The sequence below is a fragment of the Aptenodytes patagonicus genome, chromosome 5 (genome assembly GCF_965638725.1).
Source record: "Aptenodytes patagonicus chromosome 5, bAptPat1.pri.cur, whole genome shotgun sequence".
NCBI classification, from domain to species: Eukaryota; Metazoa; Chordata; class Aves; order Sphenisciformes; family Spheniscidae; genus Aptenodytes; species Aptenodytes patagonicus.
In genome coordinates, this window is record NC_134953.1 from 74,943,279 (window position 1) to 74,967,391 (window position 24,113).

The window sequence follows — 24,113 nt, forward strand, 5'->3', positions numbered from 1 at the left end:
TGTTGGGGATTTTTGTCGCAAAGGATGGTTTGGGGGGAAGAAAATTCATCAGCTGTGTTTCAGGCTGAAAATATCTGTATGCTTATCCAGGTGTTTTGGGATCCGTGTTTTATGAGATTATGACAAAGTTTAGAGAGCTCTCTTCTGTAGCATGCAAGCGGGAGCAGAAAAGATCATTTATATGAAAAAGTCTCACAAATCATGAAAACAGGCATTTCTTTAATGTTTTTGGCTCAATTGCTGCATAAAAAGTTTTTAACTAACTTTTCAGATGGTTGAGCTGCTTAAGACTCAGAATAGACCCTTTGTGCTTCCTGTCCCAATTAGGAATTAAATTTTAATTATATCAGCGGGACATTTTTTATTATGAGCACTCGTATTAGGCTGAGGCCCCTGACTATTCCATTGACAATGAATGGCACTGGTTTGTGTCATATTGTCTGTCCTATGACATGCTACGGCATTGTTTCTGTCTTCATTATCGGAGTATGTTAAATATGTGTTTGTGGAAAACCTGGTGTAACTTTGATTAAAACTTGACGTGAGTTTACTTTTCTCAATCATTTAGACATATTTCAGGAGTACTAAAATACCACTTACTGGGTAGTTTCTTGCTCAGTGCTTTGGTTTGCTGTTAAAGGTTTTCACTCACATTAAGAACATTTTGCAGCTCTGGAAAGAGGGCCGGCAGCTTGAGTGATAGCCCTGATAAACTAAGAATGTTACTCCCAGAGCTGAAAAATGGTAAGTATTGCCTTTGAAGTAGTCTTTGACATGGAAATGCATAGAGTGTACTTTTCTTTAGATTTGGACAAATAGCTCAGCAGAGCCAAATCTTCACATAGGCCTATGTGCTTGGTACAGAAAGAACTCCTATTGATTTAACTGAGGCTTTATCTGGCAGAATCTGGCCCTGAATATTTTTTTGTCTTCAGTCCAACTGAGTCAAAGTCAAAGAGCTGCTGACAATAGGAAGTCTTTTTGGTGTGTAATACATGAAAAAGTACTATGACTCAGTTGAAACAAACAACAAGGTTATTGTCCGGGATCCATTGCCAAAGCGGCACTTACTGTATGTGTAGGTGGAAATTGCAGTGTATATTTTGAAATGCAGTTTATTAAAGTTACTTCCTTTTTACGTCCTTTATGTCTCCTCTTTACGTCCCTTATGTCTCCTCCGAGTTCTGGATTCAGGCCTTTGAGCTTCCACTGCCACAGCGGATGGTACCACCAGCAGAGCAGGGGGATTCACTGCCGCCTCTGAATCCACCACGCTCCCTCCTGGGTGTTAGGCAGAGGGGCAGCCGAAACCTAAATGTACGCTGGATGCTTGCAGTGTGGGCCTCAGTAACTCAGAGGGAAGAGAATGGAAAAGGTCTAGGTGTTCAGCAAATTTCTGGAAGTTACACCCTTTTCAGTTTTCTCAAGCAACTAAATCCCCGGTGATTCATTGGAGTCTTGCCCACGGTTGCGGACCTGCAGAGCCGGGGCCCCGGGGAAGCTCGGTTGTGGCAGCTGGCGTAACGGAGGGCAGTTTTCCAGTAGTTGGGTTGTGACCGTGCTGGTGGAGTTCGGGTGGCACAGCCTAGCCTTCTCCGATCAGCGCACCTGGAAGTGAAACCCCGTTTCTACACTGAACGGCTGTCACGCAGGGGACAGCCTGCTTTCATCCGCATCGGCGCAGGTGCAGCCCCTGTGAAAACTACACGGTTTGCACACGTTTTGTAGGACCACCAAATTGGGGGTGCTGGAATAATGTCTTCTATGGGCTGATTGTATTTTGTCTGCTCCCCGGATTGCAAACTAATACCAACTCTGACACGTAATTTTGGTAATGTGTGGTAGGAAATCAAATTAACTCCAGTGGCTTTGCAGGGAAGTTTTGACATGCTATCGATTTAGACTCAACCATTGCAGAGAACTGGAAAAAGCAGCGTGTTACGATTTTGTAGTACTATTCATTCGTCTTTCCCACCAAAGGTAGCAAAGAAAGTAGATACCTTTCTGTTTTGCAGCTGGAGAAGCGGCGGCATGGCGGGTCGATGTGGCGTGCCCAAAGCAGGAGCACGGGGAGCCCACGGCCGGGTCCCACTGGGGACTCCTGACTCACGCTCTGTTGTTCCTCCAGGTCACATTTCCTCGCCAGCCTCAGCCCCAAGAAGATGAATTTGTTTGAAAATACAGTAAACACATGGACTTTTAAAAATAACTGTTTGGATGCAAATGGTTTGGTTTTAATGGCTTTCCAGTTCTTTAACATGGGATTTATGTTTAAGCAACAGCATCATTTGTTTGTATTTCTTACTTCAGAATGATGGTATTTCTTCCTATGAAAATCTCCCTTACAGTCAACAGAACAAAAAGTAACCTGTCGCATTTGAAAAAGTGGCAACAATGTGATACTTTTTTGCTATAGTCCCAAACAGCCAGCATTCAAAGGTAGTTTTTCCAACCACAAAATTTTGTCAGGTTGTTTGGGTTTTTTAAATTTTTTATTAAATTTTATGTTACAGGAAACACCAATGGCTGTAAAGCCTAGCAGGGAAACTGGTGTCCTGAAATGCCTCAAATACAGGGAGAAGTTTGTAGCAGAGGTATTGTCTTATGTTACACGGGAACTGACCGAGCACCTACGCTTACCAAAATGCTGGACATTTTGGTCAGTGCAAACATAGAGCAAGATAATTACCAAAACCGAATGCCAGGGTAGTTCAGACATTATTTCGCTGCGCGTACATTGTGTGTGAGAATACACAGATAAGGATGGAACATCAACCTCTTGGGAATTAGGAGTTGCTAATTCAGGCCCTTATCATCTTATTTCCCCCTTAGTCTAATCGCAGTTTTCCAGACTTGGTGCCTTGTCCCTGGGTCCACTTTTAGTCCTCTCCTGGTTAGGTGATGAAGTGAAGCAGGTTCGTTATCTGTGATCTGTGGTGCCAGCACGGGCAGGGCCAGGAGCTGTGAGGGGCTCCTGGACACGCGCTGAAGATGAAGTGTTCAGCTGCTGAGATCAAAGGACGCGTGCAAAACCACAGTTTCCAAAGGTTTATAAATTAGCCAGCTGTGGGCAGCTGTTCACACTGCAGTAAAAACTGCGTCCCCAATACACGGGCCAAATTTTGGGGCATGGGGGGTCTGGAAAGCTTAAAATAAAAAACCCACAAGTTTTGTAGTCTGTACAGTCCAATGTTGTTCCCCTAAGCTTGTTTCTAGAAATGGTTTGAACAATTGCTGGCTAGATCTTAATTTAAATTTTGTTTTAAATTAGACAGGTTTTTCCTAACGGTCATTTTGGGGACCAATCCCACCCAAAAATACGCATTTGGCAAAGTTATAATCAACAGAAAATATGACTGATGATGGTAGCACCAAGCCATTTTTGTGCCAGGCTGTGCCTATCAGCCCCAGCTAGAGGAGGCTGTGGCCCTAAGCCCTGGGGCTCTGCATAGACCAGTGATTTTGTTTAAATTGGGTATTTGAGAATACATCACCATGAACCTGACTGCAAAACGCCCTTATCCCTGCTTATTTAACTGTCTCAGTGTGCAGTTCCCAATCAGGCAAAGTAAGAATGCAAAATTCTGCTTTTCAGTGCGGCCTCAGGCCCTGCGCTGAGCAGCACTTTAGCTTAACTTCAGCTCCTGGGCCAAGGCGGCCGAGGCCAGACAGCACGCAACCGCCTGAAAAGTGACTTCATGGTGTTTATGCAGAGCAACAAATGTTTACAACCGAGGACAGCGGGCTGTTGGTGTTGAGGGTGTGCAGTGCCATGTCCTGGAGTGCAGCCCCTGCACATGCGGCCCGCAGCACTCGGGCTCTGCTGAGTCTCCGCTACCAGGTCACAAGCTCGTTGTGTGTTAAATATGTGCTGTGCTCTGTTACTTTAATGAAGATGAATATGCAATAAATCATGTATGGGAACCAACCCAGAGACCTACTTGCAGCACTATTCCCAAAAGGCATTTCATAATTTATCCTAACACATGCAGTATGTTTAAAACAGCCGGGAGGGCGGGTTTTGCTTAGCCCAGCACTTTCTCCTTTCAGTAGATCTCTGATGTGAAAGACCAAGCAGTCCCAGTCTGAATTGTCTCTTGAGGACATGTCAGCCTTGACCCTTCCCGGCATACTCAGCCGGGCTGCAGTTGTGGCCCTGCAGCCATCAGCACAAGGCCTCTCACGCCAAGGGGAAAGCTCCTTCCCCGTGGGGGGGTCAGGGCCGTGTCCATAGCATCTGGGACTTGCTTGGACTCTGTGCCACTCTCAGGAGGTGGTGGTGCTAATCCTACGTCTGAGGAGGGTTGATGCGATGTCAGGGAAATGTGGTTAAATGTCAGCTGGCTAATCATTTAAACATCTTTTCTAGTCAGCTTAAGGAATCTCACCAACTTTTTATGCTTCCCAGTTGTAAACGTCACTATTTCTGCAATGTTGTCTCTCTCCTCCAGCTGCATTCCTCCTCCTTTTTCCCTCTGGTGTGTTATTCGTATCCTGCCCCTACCGAACCAATAAGTTCTGGATGTTAATTGCCTGTCCGGCACCCAGGGGCCCCGATTCTGGTGTGCGGCTGTAGTCGTTCCCCTAAAACAAGGAACGGATGACAGTGATTCCTTCAATGCACGGCAACATGATTGAGTAACCGCTACTGGAAGAACAAAACAGCAGAGGGCTTGACTTCTGGTGAATAACACCTGTAGGTTGGCAAACGCAGCTCTGGCAAGTCCTGGTCTCCCGCCTACAGCACACGAAGCAGCAGTGACGCCGCTCCTCTGTCGCATGAGGGTCAGCAGGGCGCAGGGACAGGCCTTTGGGCTTTGCTGGGCAAGGAGGCCATAGCCGGGGCACAGGCTGGCTGGTGTCAACCGGTAATATCGAGCGTTGCCTGTAGAAGGGCGCAGACCAGTCGGCAGCTTTCCTGACAGCACGGCACAGGCGGCCTGGTGGCCATCTTGCCATGGCGGGGGGCGGTGGTGGGAGCTGCTGGGGGTCTGCCTTGGTGAGGAATGCGCGGTAGTGGACCTGCCGCAGATGAGATAAAGGCAGGGCCTCCCAGTTATTTCTTTCCGTTTCACTCAGTGTGCTTTTTTTAATCGCAGTGTCTCTACAAACTGTGCCTTGAAAGCTGAGGTGGGGCAGAGTGGGAGCGGCGCAGTGGTTTTCACCGGTAACAGAGCGCTCTCCAGCAGCGTACCCTCTAATTCTGCTGAGGGCTGGTGTCGATCCACGCAGTTACGCTCCATAAAATGAATGAAGTTACTCTGTGAGAATCTGCTTAAAAATAGCAACCATCACCTAACAATGGCTGGAGCATGGAGCCTGGAAGCTGCTAGAAGCCAAAAGTGGTTTTGTTCAGGGTTGTACGAGGGGGGCACTTCTCTGAGTATTAATATGTTTTTTCTTTGTAAAGCGTCTCTCAAGATGCAAGATGAATACAGCTTGATGAGGGGGTGTATGACACACATCTCAGACAGGTCGAGTTTATAAACTTTTATGTCCATCTGGCATGGTGGGCCCTGTCTCTGACTGGGGGCCCTCGTGTGCTGCTGCAAGGCAGGTCACAGAAGTTCAGTGGACGCGAAGCGGCAGGGAGCAGCTCACAGCGCCTACTTGCGAAGCATTAAGCCGAAGCCAGGGCTTGTCCCCGGGGCTTTGCTGGCTGCGCTGTGACATCTAGCACTGCCGAAGAGCCCCGGCAGCGAGCAGTGCCAGCCTGAGCACGCTGTGCCGTGGCTGGGGAGGGCTGCTCCGCTGGGTTGCTCTTGCTGGTGGAGATAGGGTAGCTACAGCTACAGCTGGAAACTGTGCTCGTCAGCATCTCTCTGCCTTTTCACACGGAGGCCCTGCTGACACAGCACTGGTGGCAGAGGTTTGGCCACTGTTCAGCAGCCCTGGCTGTGCCACTCGGCCCCGGGGCCACCGGTGCTGCAAAGGTGGTCCCTGCCCAGAACCCCCCCCGGGCTCCTCGCGCGAGCGTCCTCTGAGCCGCCAGTGGGCAGGAAGTTAATTAATTAATTTCCTTTATATTCTGCAGTGCACGTCACACGGATTGCCCAATTTGTAAAACATCCTCGTTTTTCTCTTTAGCCGCACTGGCAAGAGCCATCATTACTTCCGAACTGTCCCCACTGCTTTCCTTTATTCTCTCTGATGAAGGCCAATTACTGAGAAGCTGGTTTGCTCCACGGTGCAGCCATTTCACAATCATCCTTTGATTCAATCTCTTGATTTATTAAGTCTGATTTGTTTCCAATACTTTCCTCTCTGACTTGGATCTATTAATTCTCCTTAGCTCATTTAGGTCACATTAAGTCATTGTGTCTCGCTCCTAATCGCCCATGCATTAGCTGATTCCTGTAGTTAGTCTTTCTGCTGGAGTAAGTATGACACCTTCCTTCTACCTGGATTCAGTATTTCATCTTATTATCACGTAGTCATTTTCACTCATCAAGTTTTCTATATTTCCTAGAAATTTTAAAATAATAATAAAACCCCCTACTAATTTCTCTCCCCTCAGTTTTGGGGTTTTTGGGTTTTGTTGTTGTTATTGTTTTTTATTTAATCTGGCAAACCCTCAGCTCCTTTCTGCAGCACTGCTTAACAGCCAGTACAACTTTTTTTAATCCAAGTTCCTTTTTTATTTCCTTCTGGTAGCTGAATACCAGATGATTTATCTCATGTATGGTTTTCTTTTCTCTAGAGACTGAGGATTATTAGAAATGCAAGAGAGAGAAAAGAGAACACATTCTGATTTTAATTGAAAAAATTATCCAATATTTAGAATTCAATATTTCCTAATAGGTTAGAATAGTGTTTAATATAAGTCAGACTCCACATTTCGGCTATGATGTATTGTGCCATTAAATAGCATTTTGAATGTGAGTGAACTGAAATTAGTAATACTGTCTTAGTTTTTACCAGCTGAAATGTTGAACTCCTTTTCTTCTATCTCCTTGTTACAAGAAGAGGTAAAAATCTACAGTAGATGGTGTGCTGTCCCAGAGATTGCTGTGATTTGGGCTGCAGTGTGACTTTTTAGCATCCCTGTTTTGCTTTGTTTAAATTCATGATTGACTGGATCACTTTATTTTGTACAGACCTGGTTTGTGCGTGGTTATAAATGAGTCTGGCAGTGGTGTGGCTTTGGCTGCAGCAGTGGGGAAGAGCCGGACTCTGGCCACGGCCAGGAGGGGGTTTTCAGGATTGCTCTGAGCCACGTGGACCTGCTGTGTCTTTTCTGAGGCCTCAGAGCCACTGCGAATAGATGTCCTTTCGGTCACTGGACAGGCCAGAACGGAAAAGAAGCTAGAGGGAAGGCGGAGACAAAAAGCAGTTTTGTGTCATTCTGTTCCGCGTGCAGATACCAGCAGCGCTGGTAAGCCTAGGCTTCTCTGCACTTCTTTCTAGCATTTTCTCTTTATTGCTAGTGCAGCAGGGGGAGAAGCAGTAGGGTTTCTCCAGAGGATGTTGGAAAATGGTTCTCCCACTTCTTCACGTCCAATCTCCATTTAAAGCTTCTTGTGAATGTCTTTTTTCCTGAAGTTAAAAAATACTGTCTGTTGTTAGACATTGTTGGTTTATTTACCGTTAGTATGTGCAGTACCATTGCCATCATTCAGTAACATTTGTTTTCTTTTTTGAACAATAAAGAAAAACATAAGTGGCAGACAGATTTTGATGTCTGGTGTTGGACTGCAAACCTTCCACGCTCACAGATGGGTTTTCTAGCATGGCTCAGAGAGGCTTTCTGTACGCTTGTCCCATTAACCAGGGTAACGGTATGTGCACTCTACTAATGAGGAGTCACACTACGCAAACAGCAGCCTTTAAAGGGAACAAGGGATCAGAGCAGCATGTATTTGTGGTGCCAGAAACTATCCGCCTTCATCTAAATTCCCCACACATCACTTAGAAGAAATAAAGTGAATATATAATACAACAAAGGCCCCTAAAAATACAGAGTGAAACCTATCAAATGCAACAGCGAAATTAATTTTTGGTCTTGAAAGCTGTCCCTGCACAGTAATTTGCAAGATTACTTGCATCTGCTGTCAGGCGCTGCCCCTGTTTCAGTACTGCTGACTTTTATAACATCATGGCTCAGATCCACAGAGTCGCTTAGACATCTAACCGGCGAGAACTGGGTCTCCGCATGTTTTGGTGCATGTGAGCACTCATGTTTTTTCAAGAGGCTCCACTGTAGGAAACATGATTGTGTCATATCAGACACTCAAATTGTCTATACTTTTGGAAAAAACCTACAAATAGGACCCCTAGAGGCTGTGGCATCAGAAGATGAAAAAGAACCCATAAGCCATTATTAAAGGGGGAGGGAGGGGGGGGTAAGAAAATATCAGACCCTCGTGATTTTAAAGCAATCTGTTGATACGTATTCTTGGGTGTACCGATGGCATTCTAGTCAGCTAGCTGGCCTCAAAACCTGAGCCAACGGCAGTGTATGTGTTACAAAGCTTTGAGCAGGACTGTTGCATGGCAACTGATTAGCTAATGTTTGTATTATTATATTCCTTTAAGAATTTTCTATGTTTTTCAATGCTTGATAGAAAAATTATTTTTTAAAGCTTACCAGCAGCTATTGCTGATCACCTACATTTTATGTGGAAATAAAAAAGAGGAGGGAGAGATTCTCCTGCCTGGCCAAGTAGTGCTTAAAGCAACATGGAAGGGTTGCAAGAGGAGAGGGGAGCAGGGAGCCAGGGTTAAGAAGTTTTTATGCTACCCACTCAGAAAGCTGCAAAGCCCCAGCCCAGCTACTAACCCAAGTTCATTTACAGGTGTCACCTTGTGCCTTTGGGGACTGTGGTACCTCCTGAGGATCAGCTGGCCAAGCAGAGGCACAGCAGTCCCTGAGAAGGTGTCAAACTGAGCATCTTTCCACTCGAGCATGGCCAGTGTAGTGGGAGTCAGTTATAAATTCTTGGGATGGCCGTACGCTTGCGATGAATTGCAGCCATTAGGGCCTGAATCCTTCCCTGCCGGATCCCCGGCTCTGAATGAACTGAATCCCTTAAGTCCCTGGGCAGCCTATCAGCAAGTGCGTGCTTATCGCTAAGCCTGCACACAGCTGCATGGCACCAAACCCACACTGATGGGTCCCAGGGCTCAGCTGAATCAGGATTATAGGCTCTTTGAATATTACTGGGATATGAAGTGATTGTGGTGAGCATTTACAATATTAGTTAAAGGACAAATTTTGTAAATTGCCCTTGGGAGTATTTTTGTTCCATTCCCACGCAAATTTATCTTTCCATCATAACTTACTGGGGAGTTTCAGTACTGGTTTGATCTCAGGGATTCAGTTACACAATATGCTGTAGGCTTTAAAATCAGTTGCTTTGCCTGTACATGCTCATGTGTTAGCTGATTTTTCAGAGGAGGTGATGATGTAAGCCTAGACATCTGAGGTGAAGATAAAGCCCTTGATCTGCCTGTAGTTTTGGTTAGCTAAAGCACTTTAGCAACTTGCACTCAAAACATAGTAGATTTAAAACTGCAGTGAGTATGCACACAAATATTCCAAAGCATCCCTGAAACCACTATGAATAAAATGGAAGTGAATGAAACATGATAGCTAAAAGGGCCTGTGAAACTTGAGCGCAGGACAAGCGTATTAGCCAGACCTGTGAGATCAAGGCTAACGTGTATAAAGCTGAGTGTCTCAAGTATCTACAGAATGGGCTGATTTTCAGGGATTCAGAAGGCCTCGTTGACCCATCAGATATGGTGGGAGTCAATGCAGAGAGGGGATTAGCCTGTCTGCGTGGATGGGACCCCGGTCCTGCTCTCACTTCCGCACAGGAGCAGCAGGGGGGCAGCACGAGCATCCCCCTTCTGAGGCGGGGTGTCGGAGGGACCGCTTGGGCGGTAGCTGGGAACTTGTATGCCATATCCTGGGCTTCTCATTTCCAGATCAGATTTTTTCAGACCTCACAGAAGTACTTTCTTGCACAGACTGAGGGGTATGGGCTGCAGGGGGCTGAGCGCTGGCCTTACTCTTTTGCAGGACGATGATTCCCGTGACCGAGTTTCGCCAGTTCTCAGAGCAGCAGCCGGCGTTCAGGGTGCTGAAGCCCTGGTGGGATGTGTTCACGGACTATCTCTCCGTCGCCATGCTGATGATCGGTGTGTTTGGGTGCACACTACAGGTAAATCAAACGGGATGGAGGTGAGGCGGGTGCTCTCAGGGGTGCTGCAAGAAAACCACAGACAAGGAAGGTCCTCAGAAGCATGGTGTCACGTCTTGTTTTATCTCTTGGGTTCACCGTGAACAAAGCAAAAATTTGCTGGTCCCAGGATTAAAGCTGTTTAGGTAGCAACATCAAATAACACAGACCAGACTTGTAGCAGCTGTAAATCAGCAGAGTTGCGCTAGAGTTGATGGAGCGGTGCCAGCTAAGATAAGAGCTGTTGGTTTGGCTTGTGCCTGGATGCCTGTTTTCACCACAATTTGACATAACAAAACAGATGATTGACTTAAGTTCTTATTTGTTACCATTTTTCTGTTTAGAAGTTTGAAAAATGTAATTTTGTAATTTCTGTTTTTCTTTATTTGGCAAATGTTAATATTCTTTCTGTCTCTATTCTTCAAAGAGATTTTAAATGAATGTGCTTATTTTATTAACACCACCCACAACTAATATTATGCCTCTTCCGTTCCAAAGTATCTCTGAGGATGCTTGCAAGTAATCAGTTGACATTACTGTCAATCACTGTTAGTTACATTTTGCTAAAGAGCCAAAAGCTGAAAAGAAATGCAAAGTACTGTTTGGGATGGACTCCACAAAAATAGAAAGTTACAGTACTAATTCAAACATGGATCTCACGTTTCTTGGCATGACTTAGAAATGGAGCTAAAGGGACACACTGACAGAGCTCTTATTTCAGGCGAATTTTCTCACATACATGGCCCAAGATTTTCACATACTATGTCCCAAATTTCACGTGAAATCAACTGTAGTTTTGCCTGTATTCTCCATTTGCACGTATTTTCAGTGGAAAAGATATGATGTCCATGTTTAAAAACCTCTTTATATAGGGCTGAATTTTTCATTAGTAGCTAAGTGTTTGCTTAAGCACACAAAGTAGAACATCTGTTATTTTTAAGTTTACTTGCTTGATTGGATGAAGCACACTGGAAAATAATGTGTGGAAACACTGCAAATAACAGGCGATTTTTTTTATTCCAACTTACTACCAGAGGCATGAATCCAGGGTGTAAGTAATGGTGTCTCTCAGAATAGCATTTACAGACAAAGATTAACTGCAGGAGTTTTTGACGTGTCAACAGTTATGGCACTGATATTGTTCAAAACACATGTGGTCTCATCTCTGCATCTCCCTGCACCAGGGTGGATCATCAAGGAGGATCTGATTTTGGTAGCTCTTGTTGCATACCTTATGTTTAGTGCTTTCAACAACCATGATGTCAAAGGATACATCTACACTACACACACATTCTTAGTTTGGGCTAATCCCAGTTAGTCATTCAGGGCAAATAACAGAGCTCCTTGGTTTATCACATGGATTAGTATTTTAAATTCAGACCTATAGGGGGCCTTGCACTGAACTCAAACTGTTATCCCAAGTTAAACCAAAGGTGATTGGTCCCTAAAGGCGCTCTGACCTCAGTTTGCAAACATGGATGGCCAGCCCAAATTAAGAAAGTTGCTTTTTTTTGCGTTATAGACAGACTCAAGGACAGAAGGACAGAGCTACGTTTTTTCCCACGGGTGTGTGGTATGAGGACTCTATGTATATCTATGAAAAACTGAGTAAAAATTATGTCCATGCGCAGACGCACACAACTGCCGTCAATTCTCCATTATCCCTATCTGTCTTTATTAAGACTGAAGATTAATAATGTCCCAGCATAGATATGCCCACGTCAGCTCTTTGTCAGCCATTTTCGGTGTGATAAGACATCACAGTGTGAGCGTACAGCCACATGAATGCAGTTACGCTGCTTTCAAGCCTAAGCTATCTCTGGACATCGTGTAGCCAGGATGAATACACCTGGCAAGAACAGACCAGATCCCTGGTCTTTTCTGGAACCATTACCCACACTTTTCCTTTTTCTGGATTATCTCAATGCCCTCTTATTCGAATTATGGAAATCTAACCATAGATGAAAAGGGGTGACCTAGTTCTTGGCATATAGAACAAGTGTCTTGTTGGGAATAATAATAATAATAATAATAATAGCATGGCCTGTGGGGCCAAGTGCCAGGCTGTGAGGAGGAATGCCTGGCAGCTGGAGGAACTCCAAGGACAGCTACCCACTGGTATTGCCACCCTTGTTTGTACATCAGTTTAAAAGATATCTTTTTGTGTGTTTCAGGTCATGCAAGACAAGATAATATGCCTTCCAAAGCGCGTACAGCCTTGCCAGAACCAATCTAATAGTTCAAATGTGTTTAACACAATCCCAGACACAACCCCCCTTCCTCCACCCAAGCCATCCACCCCTCCAGCTACAGTTGAAATGAAAGGACTGAAGACTGATTTGGACCTTCAGCAATACAGCTTTATAAATCAGGTGTGCTATGAACGTGCCCTGCACTGGTATGCCAAGTACTTCCCTTACCTTGTCCTTATACACACACTGGTCTTCATGCTGTGTAGTAACTTTTGGTTCAAATTCCCGGGATCGAGCTCCAAAATTGAACACTTCATTTCAATACTCGGGAAATGTTTCGATTCTCCCTGGACGACAAGAGCCTTATCCGAAGTGTCAGGGGAAGACTCTGAAGAGAAAGATAACAGGAAGAACAACATAAACAAGTCTAATACTATCCAGCCAAGCACTGAAGGCACTTTGGTCAAGACACAGTCTTTAAAATCAATCCCTGAGAAGTTAGTTGTGGATAAGGGAACACCTGGGGCATTAGATAAGAAGGAAGGTGAACAGGCCAAAGCACTGTTTGAAAAGGTGAAGAAATTCAGACTGCATGTTGAGGAGGGTGATATACTCTACGTCATGTACGTTCGCCAGACTGTACTTAAGGTAATTAAATTCCTTATTATTATTGCTTACAACACAGCACTTGTCTCAGAAGTTAATTTTACAGTAGTCTGTAACGTTGATATAGAAGACATGACAGGATATAAGAATTTTTGCTGTAATCACACGATGGCCCATCTATTCTCTAAACTTTCCTACTGCTACCTGTGCTTTGTCAGCATCTATGGCCTCACATGCCTTTACACCCTATACTGGCTGTTCTATCGTTCACTGAAAGAATACTCTTTTGAATATGTTCGGCAAGAGACGGGAATTGATGATATCCCGGATGTGAAGAATGACTTTGCTTTTATGCTTCATATGATCGATCAGTATGATCCTCTCTATTCCAAGCGATTTGCTGTCTTCCTCTCTGAAGTCAGTGAAAATAAGCTGAAACAGCTGAACCTAAACAACGAGTGGACTGCAGATAAACTGCGACAGAGGCTACAGACGAACTCCCATAGCCATTTGGAGCTACAGCTTTTCATGCTCTCTGGACTACCAGACACAGTTTTTGAAATTACTGAGCTGCAGTCTTTAAAACTTGAAATAATTAATAATGTAATGATACCAGCAACCATTGCACAGCTGGACAATCTCCAGGAGCTCTCGTTGCACCAGTGCTCTGTGAAGATTCACAGCGCCGCCTTGGCGTTTCTGAAGGAGAATCTCAAGATCTTGAGTGTCAAGTTTGACGACATCAGAGAACTTCCACACTGGATGTATGGCCTCAGAAATTTGGAAGAGCTCTATTTAATTGGCTCCCTAAGTCACGATATTTCCAAAAACATTACACTGGAGTCTTTTCGGGAACTTAAAAGCCTTAAAGTCCTTTACATAAAAAGCAATTTGTCCAAAATCCCACAATCTGCAGTCGATGTTTCAAGTCACCTGCAAAAATTGTGCATTCATAATGACGGCACTAAGTTAGTGATGCTCAACAACCTGAAGAAGATGGTCAACCTGACACAGCTGGAATTGGTTCATTGTGATTTAGAGCGCATTCCTCATGCAGTCTTCAGCCTTCTCAGTCTTCAGGAATTGGATCTAAAGGAAAACAACCTCAAATCCATTGAAGAAATAGTAAGTTTTCAACATCTGCGAAAACTGACAATCCTAAAGCTGTGGTACAACAGTATAACGTACATCCCAGAGCATATAAAGAAACTCACTAGTCTCGAGCGGCTTTCCTTCAGCCATAACAAAATAGAGGTTCTTCCATCCCACCTATTCCTATGCAACAAAATCAGATACTTGGATTTGTCTTACAATGACATTCGCTTTATCCCACCTGAAATAGGAGTTCTGCAGAGTTTACAATACTTTTCCATTACTTGCAACAAAGTGGAGAGCGTGCCAGATGAACTATACTTTTGCAAAAAACTTAAGACTCTGAAAATTGGGAAAAATAACTTGTCTGTCCTTTCACCTAAAATTGGTAATTTGGTATTCCTCTCCTACTTGGATATTAAAGGCAATCACTTTGAAATCCTCCCACCTGAGCTGGGTGAATGTAGAGCTCTGAAGCGGACTGCTTTCACTGTAGAGGACACCTTGTTTGAAACATTGCCTTCTGATGTCAGGGAACAAATGAAAGCTGAATAGCTAACTCCTCTCGCTCAGTTTTACAGAAATAACGCTTCTACCAAATACGCTGTAGAAAGTGCATACTCCGAATGTGCATTTAGCTTGTCATTATTTTTTTCTTTTTCAAACAAATCCTTTCTGTACAAACAAATTTGGAGTAAGGACTACATATATTTTTAAATAAAATTTTCTTGTATTTTTTCACTGTTTTAAGGTATTTTTTAAGTTTGTTTTGCCCTGAGAACAAGGGTTTCTGTAACTTAATTTTTACTGGTAAAAGTAAATGGTTTTATCTGCTGATGTTTTTTTTCCTTTGCCTAATCCCAACAGGGGAACTGTGTTTAAGCTCTATGCTTTGGGTTGCATAATTTGTAATAGATGATTATATTGTCTTCCTGGTTATTGTTAATTCCTGAGCTTGTGGTCTTCAACGGGTGATGCTGCAGGTGTTGAATGCCCTGTTTCCTCTTTTCTTCAGTGGCAGTAGAAGGTGTTCAACATCTAACAAGATCAAAACTGGGTTGACCATCCTTTTTTATTTATGACACGGTTTTTTCAGATGGTCAAAGCAAGTAGAAAAGGTCCTTTATGTATTTTAATGGGTCTGAGGGAGGACGCAGGACTCCTTCAGGGCCTTTTGGCAAGTTCAGTCTAGCCCTCCGTTCACACACTGCGCCGAGCAGGAGGCACTGACTGCGATTTCCTCTCTGGCGCAGGAAGGGTAGGGTCACAGTTCACAGGGGAGTCAGGTCCAAAATGACTCACGTTGAAGTGCGAAGAGATGCGGCTGCCCATTTCCTGCTGACTTGAATGGAAGGGGTGCAATGAACTCACTGTGTTGGAAACATCAGCCCAGCGAGATGAAACCCTGTCTTCAAAAATCCCCTACCCATCCTCCACTAAACACCCAGTCCTGCAAGGGAACAAGTGCCCTCTGCCCCCCTCAGCTCACTTCCCCACGGGGATGCTTGGCACCTTGCAGGAACAGGATCCAGAAAAAGTGCAATCATGTTTAGTTTGTAAAGCTTCTGACAAGGAAATAGCATCTAATACGCTCCTTAATTGAGCTTGGGTATCATATAACCAAGCTCAGCACAGGAACATTTGCAGGTTTGCAAAAATGAGATTAAATGAATACGTCAACTTCTCAAAAGTCTCAACCTACCAGAGGACAGTGATGAAGGCTATGTCTTCATCTCCCAGCTAGTAATTAAATTGGAAATCGTACAGTTGGAAGTCTGCTTTTTAAGATAATGTAATAATCTGTAATGATTATGCATCAGGTTGTGAACTTTATCCTCTGAAGCCATGTTCAGTTGTTTATGTAATCCAGCCATTTGCTTTCTTTTAGGCAAGTTTGGCAGGTGTGTGATAACTCATGTGCTGCTCACGAGCTAATTTAACCTGATCAAAAATGACCATACGATAGTAGAATATTTTGCTGGGAGGAGATCTCTTCATCCTATCCAACAACACATGTTTGAATCAGATGCAGGCACTGGAGAAATGCTTTGCAAGAATATCTAGGAATAAGTACTTCTTTCTGTAGGAGGCAATGCTGTTTATAAATTGCAGAGGTTGAGTTGCTGATTGTTTAAAGTTATGTAAAATAATTGTCGGATGATTGTCAGGTTGATTGCTCTTAAATGTTTTCTAGCTGCCGTTGCGTATCTTGAGCTACAGTTAATCTGAGTTCTTGAGCTTGGTACAAAAGCATACTGTTTTTTTAAGAGTCTGACTTATAAAGGTGGGGAGACAAACTAAAAAGAGAATTTCCTCCTGAATCCAGGGTGTGCTATGCAATCTGGCATGTGGGCTTGCCACCGTACCGAGTCAGACTTATTTTTTGCGCTTGGCTATGTTCTGGAGAAGATCCATGTGATCAAGCGAAAATGGGTCAGGCATGAAGGAATCAAAGCAAGCTTTTTTAAGGGGGTTTGATTTAGTTCTGTTAAAGACCTATAACTGATGTAGCTATTGCGAGAGCTACTCTTACTCGTGTATGGAATGCACTTATTGGAACAGCTTGGCAGTATACATATTCTAAATGTATTTCACTTTGATGTAATGTGAGGGAGAGAAATGTTTCATTGCTCATATTAACCTAATTATGTAAACCAAAGTGCTGTTGTCCCTGATGAATGTAAACTGTTTAAAATGTCCATGTAATCGGTGGAGCTGTATAGTTCTCTTAGATTTGAAATATGGGATTACATTTAAAGTTTTTTAAAAAAATCTTTATATTCCTAGATGTAGCATTTTAAATCCCTAATTTATTTCGTGTCTAACGTTGTTTCATGTGTAGTTTGTGGTCTATTTTCTGAATGGAAGATATGCACACCTCATAACTGAAGGTTGGAGACTTGTTCTACGCCATTTTTGCAAATACATCACTTAGGGGAGGTGGGGTTTTTGTTTGTTACTGATTCTACTTACACCAGTGCAACCCCTCACGTGGATGCAGTTACATGAGTATAAGGTGCCTTGTGCTGGTATACCTTTATTCACCTTGTAGATAGAAATAGACTATACCGGTCTAAGCACTTTTGCGCTAATAACTGTATCTTCTCCAAGGGTTTGGTCTGCTAAGGCAGCTTAGTCAATCTAACAGCTCGCTGCCACCAAAAAGGGGCAGTTCCCTCCTCCTCCTGTGCTCCCTATTCCTGCCAGCATGTTCCGGCTGCTTCTCTTGTACCTTCACTGGTCTGGTGCTGGTCTGATCCCTCCACAGGACAAATCGACTTTTTAAGCCAGCAGAAAACTAAGCCAGTTAAAAAAAGGGACTGATTTTCTGCTGGATCAGCTCTCCGAAGGGTCGGATGGACACTAGGGTGGGAGTAGCAAGGGGATAGGACTCTGCAGCCAGGGTCCGGGCAAGGAGAAGGTGGGACACGTCACTTTGGAGGTGCTGAGCTGCTAGGTCAGTTCATCATCTTGCCGAGCCACGTGCTTGGAGAGCTGTGCTGTTTTATCTATAGCAGGGTTAGGCGGCATGGCTTTTGTGGGTAGACAACCCTCAGGCTCGCAGTGAATGATAAAAATATCACAATTACTGTTAATTGCTTAAACTTAATGAAACAAACTCAGGTAGCTGCACTGTTGACTTTTCTAAACTTCTTACTGTCTAGTCTGTGGGGTGTATTTTCCAAAACCATATTACAGTATTTTAGAAATGCGTCAGCTAAGAGAAGATTGTTTCCTGATTCTGTATGACATCCAGGAAAATATGTAAAAGTGCCATATTTACTCAGTGATTCATGTACTGCTCATATGTATATTCACATGCAATGCGTACTAGACCTTTCTGTGACCTATAGACTTAGAATGGATGGACATTTTGTGGATAATACTTTAGGCATGGTTTGTATGAGTTTATATAACTACTTACATTAATCAGGTGCCTAATAAGACAATTCCAGAATATAAGCAAGGCATTTTACATTATTGCTCAAAAATAATACAAATCTTCCTTAGTAACAGAAGCAGAGATGACAAAGAGTGCATCAAAAATAAGAAGACAACCTTAATAGTACATTAAGCCTGAAAAGCAAATCTACTTTGTGATCAAAATCTGGAGATGTGCATCTCCTCCTTTGTCAAAGTTAGGATGGATATCTGTGCTGACCTCCTGCATCTAGCCAGCCCAACAACTTTTGCAAATTCTGATTGGAAAGCGCCCGCTCCAAGTCTCGTATCACGGCACTTCCACTAATTCATGTGCTTAAGTGGTGACGGGTCCTGTAAGAATGCCAAGGAAAAACTTTGAAATTTGACCAAATGGACAAACTTCTTAATTCTGTAGCGAGAATCTTAATATGATAATAGACCTGCTTAGTGTTACGTTGCAATATAGTACACCCAGAAAAAATGGAAATAAAATGCTCTTTCGTAATAATGAACATTGTCAGACTGCAATGTGATTATTTGTTTGGGAAACATTTTGTTTCTGGGTTACCTAAAGATCAGACATAACCATCTTTTGGGTTTGATCCCTTGGGAGGGAAGTCAGGAAAATATGCTTGAAAAAACATCGTTAAGAGTTGACAGGATTTATAGCTGCATGGTCTCGCTTCCTGCGCACCTCCTTCCATCCCCTCACTCGGGCAGCCAGCTCAACGGCCAGCAAAGAAGCCGTCCCCATGGGAGCAGCTCCCCCGCTCCGGTCCCTGTGCTCTGCCAGGGTGTGTGGGGGATGCCGGGGGCCCTGCCAGCCCTGGCTCCCACACCGGCCCCCGCACAGTGGCAGCCAGGGGCACGAGGGCTCCTGCCTCCCCCCATCGAGTGCCCGTGCTCCTAAGTGAAATGATGCTGTTAGTCCTTGCATCTGATGTAACCCCCTATAAATCTCCTGACCAAAGGCAATGGGCTCGTGCTGCCTGCATTTGACATGGGACATTTTCCTCGTTTTTCTGGATCTTTAAGTTGGAAGCAATAATGTGTTTCAGTTTTTGTTTTTTTTATACCGAGACAATGCTGTCCTGCCGAGATGGAGCAAGAAATGCTCCTCTCTGGCCCTTGTGGTCCCAGGGAGAGGAGGGGAGCAGCAAGCACAGCAGCCCAAGTCGGCTTTGCCTCTAGATAAACCCTGGCAGGGAGCTGGCACTGGGGACACATTGCCCCTGGGGCACGGCGGACCTCGTGGAGGAGTAGAGGAAGCCTTGCTGACGGCGCCTGCTCCTAACCTCCGGGCTGTTCCTGCGAAGATGCGAGGGCTGGGAAAGCTGGCCCGCTCCTCACAGCCCTGCTCCTTCCCACTGGCCCTGCAGGAGATACCATCTTGGGGCTGCACCCGGCTGGGATGGGAATGATGGTACAGGCGAAACTGCCACGGGGATCCCTGGGGCGATGAGATCACACTGCTGGAGCAGATGTCACCCTGTTTATTAAGTGTGCTGGTGGCAGGAGAAGTTCACAGCCTGAGTTAGCTAAGCCCTGACAAACCCCTTCTTTCGGTTTCCTGAAGACACGTGCTGGGGAGCGGGAGTTAACCGGAGCAGATACTGTGCCCTGAGAAACCCCTGCCCCGCAGCCGGGGGGGGCTCCCAGGGCACAACCCCACCAGCGGCTATGTCATCTGCTCACCAGCAAGCAGCAATGCTAGGGCAGTTTGTCCTTCACTTCATGCCAAATAGCTACTGTGAATTCCCAATAACTGTGACTGTTTGTTTGTCTTCATATATTGCATTCAATAGTGTGGGCGATGGTGAGAAAATTGCACGTCTGTCCTCTTTTCTCCTTTGGAGCGTACATGAAGATTCAGATGAAGAAGAGGTTACCGGTTCTCTTTTTTTTTCATCTGTGATTGCCTCAGAAATACCCCTCAAGCCAAGGGTGCAGGTCTTCCCCGTTGCCACCTCTGTCCCCATGAGTGGCGGGCGGGTGGGAGCAATGGCCCACAGGCGAAGGCCGGGGCCACTGCAGGAGCTCAGAGGCATGACCGGGTCTGCCAGGAGGGCAAGGACGAGCCCCTCGGCCTCCTCCCCATGGGGGCAGTGCCAGGGCAGGGCCGGGCAGGCGGTGTCCCGCTGGCGGGACGGCTCGGTGCGGCAGGTCTCTGCAGGTCCACCTCCACCCATGGGCGCTCGCGCATCCCAGGCTCAGCTGCCAATTTCCCATCACGCGTCCTGCCCTTCACTGTGCTCTTGTCTGTAGCACTGGGTGCAGAGGACAAATCAGGGCTGGACCTGCCCCGTCCCCACTGGGATCAGAGAGGGCTGGCGTGCCACAGGGGGACATGAGGTTTGGCAGATGTGCGATGGATGGCAATGGCCCCAGAGCTTCCACATAAGGAAGCCCAGACCAGCGTGAGGACCTCGCTCCAGTCCTCTGGCTCCAGGCACAGGTTTGAAGGAGCTTGCGCTGACAGGTTGCATTTTTATCACTGTCTCGATACTAAATAGGCCGTGTTGTGACTGGGCTGTGGCTGACGGCTTTGGCTCTGGCAAGTAAACAGTGAGGCTGCTCGTGGTGGTTGGTGGGGCCATGCTGGGTCCTCACACGTGGGCTGTCTGCAGATGGACAGGCGCGAAATGGAGCTGGCTTTCAGAGCAGGGCTTCCTCCACCTGTCCTGGGCCAGGGAGGACCCAAGTGTGCCCAGAGATTGTGCTTCCAATGAGAAAACAAATGTGATAACCTTAAGGAGTGTGACCGTCATGGCCAGTGGGGTTTGGTGGCGCTTGGCCAGGGCCAGGTTTCCAGGTACTACCATGGGCAGCACTGGCAAGGTGTGCGATCCCAGGGCGTGGAGTAAAACACGTACATCGCAGGCAAGCTTGAACCGTTCTGCTACCAAGCATGATTTTATCAGCCCTTCCTCTCCTCTGCTGCCAAGGCTTATGAAGCTGTACCTAAACTGGGGGGGTCTGGGTAGCACATCCAGCAACACCCTTGACGTGGCACGGTGGCAGTGGCATGGGCGTTAGGAACGGTAATGGTAAGATGGTGCTTCCTTCAAAACCAATGTCAACGGGCCAAATGGGACATGTGTGACCGTGTCCCTTTACAGTGCTGCAACGTATAGCTTATACTAAAGGTGGACCCTTAGCTACTTCAGACCACTGGAAGGTCCCCCGGGAACAAGACAGAGGTGGCAAGGGAATTTAGGACTGCCAGATGCACTGAGAGCCCCAGAGCACGCGGAGATTTCAGTGAGGATTCACTTGTTAGTGCATGTGTTGCTGCCAGCCTGGTGTGATACTGCAGAACATGTGCTGACTTGATTTGTTGTGCTTTTACATTGCTGGAGTAAGAGGGCTACTAATCTGTCTGTCGGAGGTATTTTGTCACCTGAATTTTATGGACTGTGGTAAATAAGTGTTGATGTTTTGCCGAATTGAAATTGAATTTAAACGTAACCCTTGTCTCTTGCCAGTGGGGGTCATGTGGCACTGTTAGACTGGCTTGTGGAGACTGCCTGCAGTTCTGTTTATTTAGTAAAATATTTTGGCAAAGCTGTGTCATCCTGTTTCCTTGCTGTGAGCAGAGAGAAGAAAGTAGTTAAAGAAGCACCAAACTTCAGTACAGTCACAAGGTTACCTTTAGGAACAAGTTGCTGGCTACAGCTAGAAACTAAATGAGAATTTTACAAGTCCACAACAAGTTGCAAAAAAACCCACAGGACAAAGTAATCCCCTTGGCAAAGAGTGACTTTTGGAAGCTGAAGTGCCAGGAGGGAATGCAGGCAGGATCGGTGCCGGTGAGATCTGCAACCTCCTTTACCCCTGTTCATCCCTCTTCCGAGGCACGCGATGCTCTGCGGTGCAGGGGTGGAGGGTGAGAGGGACGGGCTCGCCGGGGTGGGGTGCAGGACGGCTGGAAGGAGCATAGCTGCCCCTCTCTCCTGTGTTTTGAAGATGATGCCACCCATGAGGCAGCCTCTTTGCCCGCTTGGCTGCAGTATCTCTGCGCTGGGTGTGCTGAGCAGGAGGAGACTGCCAGGCTCAAAGGGACAGAATTTATTACTTTCTTTCAATATAGGAAATCCATTGCTACATCCTCACTACAAGGTTTCAGTGTGTAACCTGTGGCATTTTGGGAACACTGACCCTTCTCACTGTTGCCACCAGCACATCAGTGGACTCTGGGCGAGGTAAGACATGGTAAACAAATACCATTAGAGCTGTGCTCCCAGCTGGTGGCTAAAATGCTCCTTGAAACCACAGCCTAACCTTTGGGGGATTTTACCCCCGTTGCTTCAATGAGCTGAAAAGCTTCTACGAAGCCAAGGACCCGAGCATTTTTTTTCAAACCAGACAGCTTATCAGGGGCACGAATTGGTTGAATAGAAGAGAAAAGTAACTTTCTGAGCTGGTGGAAAGGGCTTTGCAAAGCCTGGTACTTGCCCAGTGGAAGAGCAACCAAGTGGTCCTGCCAGTTCAGGGCTGGATCAGCCGAGCAGGTGGTGGCAGCTCCTCCTGCCCGAGCAGCCCTTCCCGGGAGCTCGGCGTGGATGCCGTGATAAGCTGCTGGAGGAACCGCCGAGCGTACGCTTTGCCTTCACCAGCAATTATTTCTGCAGAAGTTGTGAAAGCGGAGAGGAACTGCTTCCAAACTGCTGATTGCGCCTGATGTCAGAAACCAGCTGCACAAGGGGCTCGCCCTGGCCGGCGCCGGCATCCGGGCACCTCGGGCATCAATGGTCCAGCTCTGCTGCAGGAACCGTGCCGCTCACAACCCCTCCAGAGCTGTGGGAACCCTTTCTTAGCACCTCAACCCACACTCTCCTGTGAGCACCCAAGGACTTGTGAGTGTTTTCTTTAGGGAAGTGAGGCTGGGACTTGGTGGGTGAGAAACTGGTGCATCAACAGGAGCTTGAGCTTGCACCTACTCATCAGTGGAGGTTTGCTATAAATCTCCCAAAGCAAAAGATCTTATGTGGGAAATCTGTGAAAAGGACCTGAAAGGAAAACTCAGGGCTCATCAAGCCTCTGTGAGGGGCAAATATAAGCTTGCAGGCCTGGAAAAAAGTGAGGTGATGAGGCAAGGGGCTGCTGCTTCCCATGGGACATGACGGTACCCGCGGCAGGGAAGGGTGCTGCTGGCCCCGATGCTGCAAGGATACCTGAGTGCTCAGGGGTTATGTGGCATTTTTGTGAGCAGGGCAGCAGGAGCAGGAAAGTAAAGGTTTTTGCAGTCATTGAAGAGAGGGCTGTGGCCCGGGGGAGCGAGGGACTGGTGAAAAGGTGTTTTGTTGGGACTTGGACTTCTCCTGAGCTCGTGTTGACGCCGGCGGGGCTGGAGCTCTCCCTTGGCAGGGAGTGGGGGAATGGAGGAAGCAGATGTGTTGCCATGGCAATGCAGGGAGCAGCCGCCATCAGCACAAACCTCCTTCTCTTCTGCTTTTCAGCCCGCACTGAGAGCCAGTATCACTGACTGTCTGCCTCGGGTGCCCTGGAAGGCCCACGGCCACCTACAGCCAGGCGGGCACCACTCACCCTGGGCAAGGTGGTGGGACGGGGTGAGTGCAGCACCCATACCAATGGCCAGACTGCAGCACAGGGTTCCCACTGCCACCCCCCAGCACCAGGTTTGCCACTAGGACACTTGGGGCTTTCATTAAAAAAAAAAAAAAGCTTGTGTTTACCTAAGCTGCTTTTTTTTCCAGCTTTTCAGCTCTGATTCCCATTAGGTAGGCTTCAAAAGTCCTCATTCATAAGGGTGCAGGAGGCTAAGTCACGCTCTCTGAGGGAAGTTACACCTAAATATGAAAAATGTGGCTTGCAGATTTCAGACCTGATTGTTTCTGTGTCCCAGGTCTTGCAAAATATTTATTTATGTATTTATTTATTTGCAGGAAAAAAATCAGGTTCCTTTAGCGGGCCAGTAGATGACCGAAGTGGTGAGTTTCCCAAAGCGGCCTCCCCCTCGTGCTCCTGGCACCCCAAGGCTGGAGCACAGGGCACCGGGGGTCCCCGTGCATCATCTAACCAGAGAGGGCAACAAGCCTTAAAACGTGAGGGACGCAGGCCGTGTGGCAGAGGGCAGGTGAGGCCAGTCGCGATG

General features: G+C 46.2%; 1 protein-coding gene across 2 annotated transcripts in view; it reads left to right on the plus strand.

Annotated features, from left to right (window-relative positions):
- LRRC8C (leucine rich repeat containing 8 VRAC subunit C) overlaps positions 1 to 15,003 on the plus strand; it is a 23,096-nt gene extending 8,093 nt beyond the window's left edge. For both annotated transcript variants that reach the window (XM_076340569.1, XM_076340568.1), the window contains exons 2-3: positions 10,025 to 10,166; positions 12,359 to 15,003. In XM_076340569.1, the coding sequence (XP_076196684.1) occupies positions 10,029 to 10,166; positions 12,359 to 14,629 (2,409 nt within the window). In that variant the 5' untranslated portion in view covers positions 10,025 to 10,028 and the 3' untranslated portion in view covers positions 14,630 to 15,003. The remainder of the gene's footprint in view (positions 1 to 10,024; positions 10,167 to 12,358) is intronic.
- Positions 15,004 to 24,113: the final 9,110 nt, after the last annotated feature.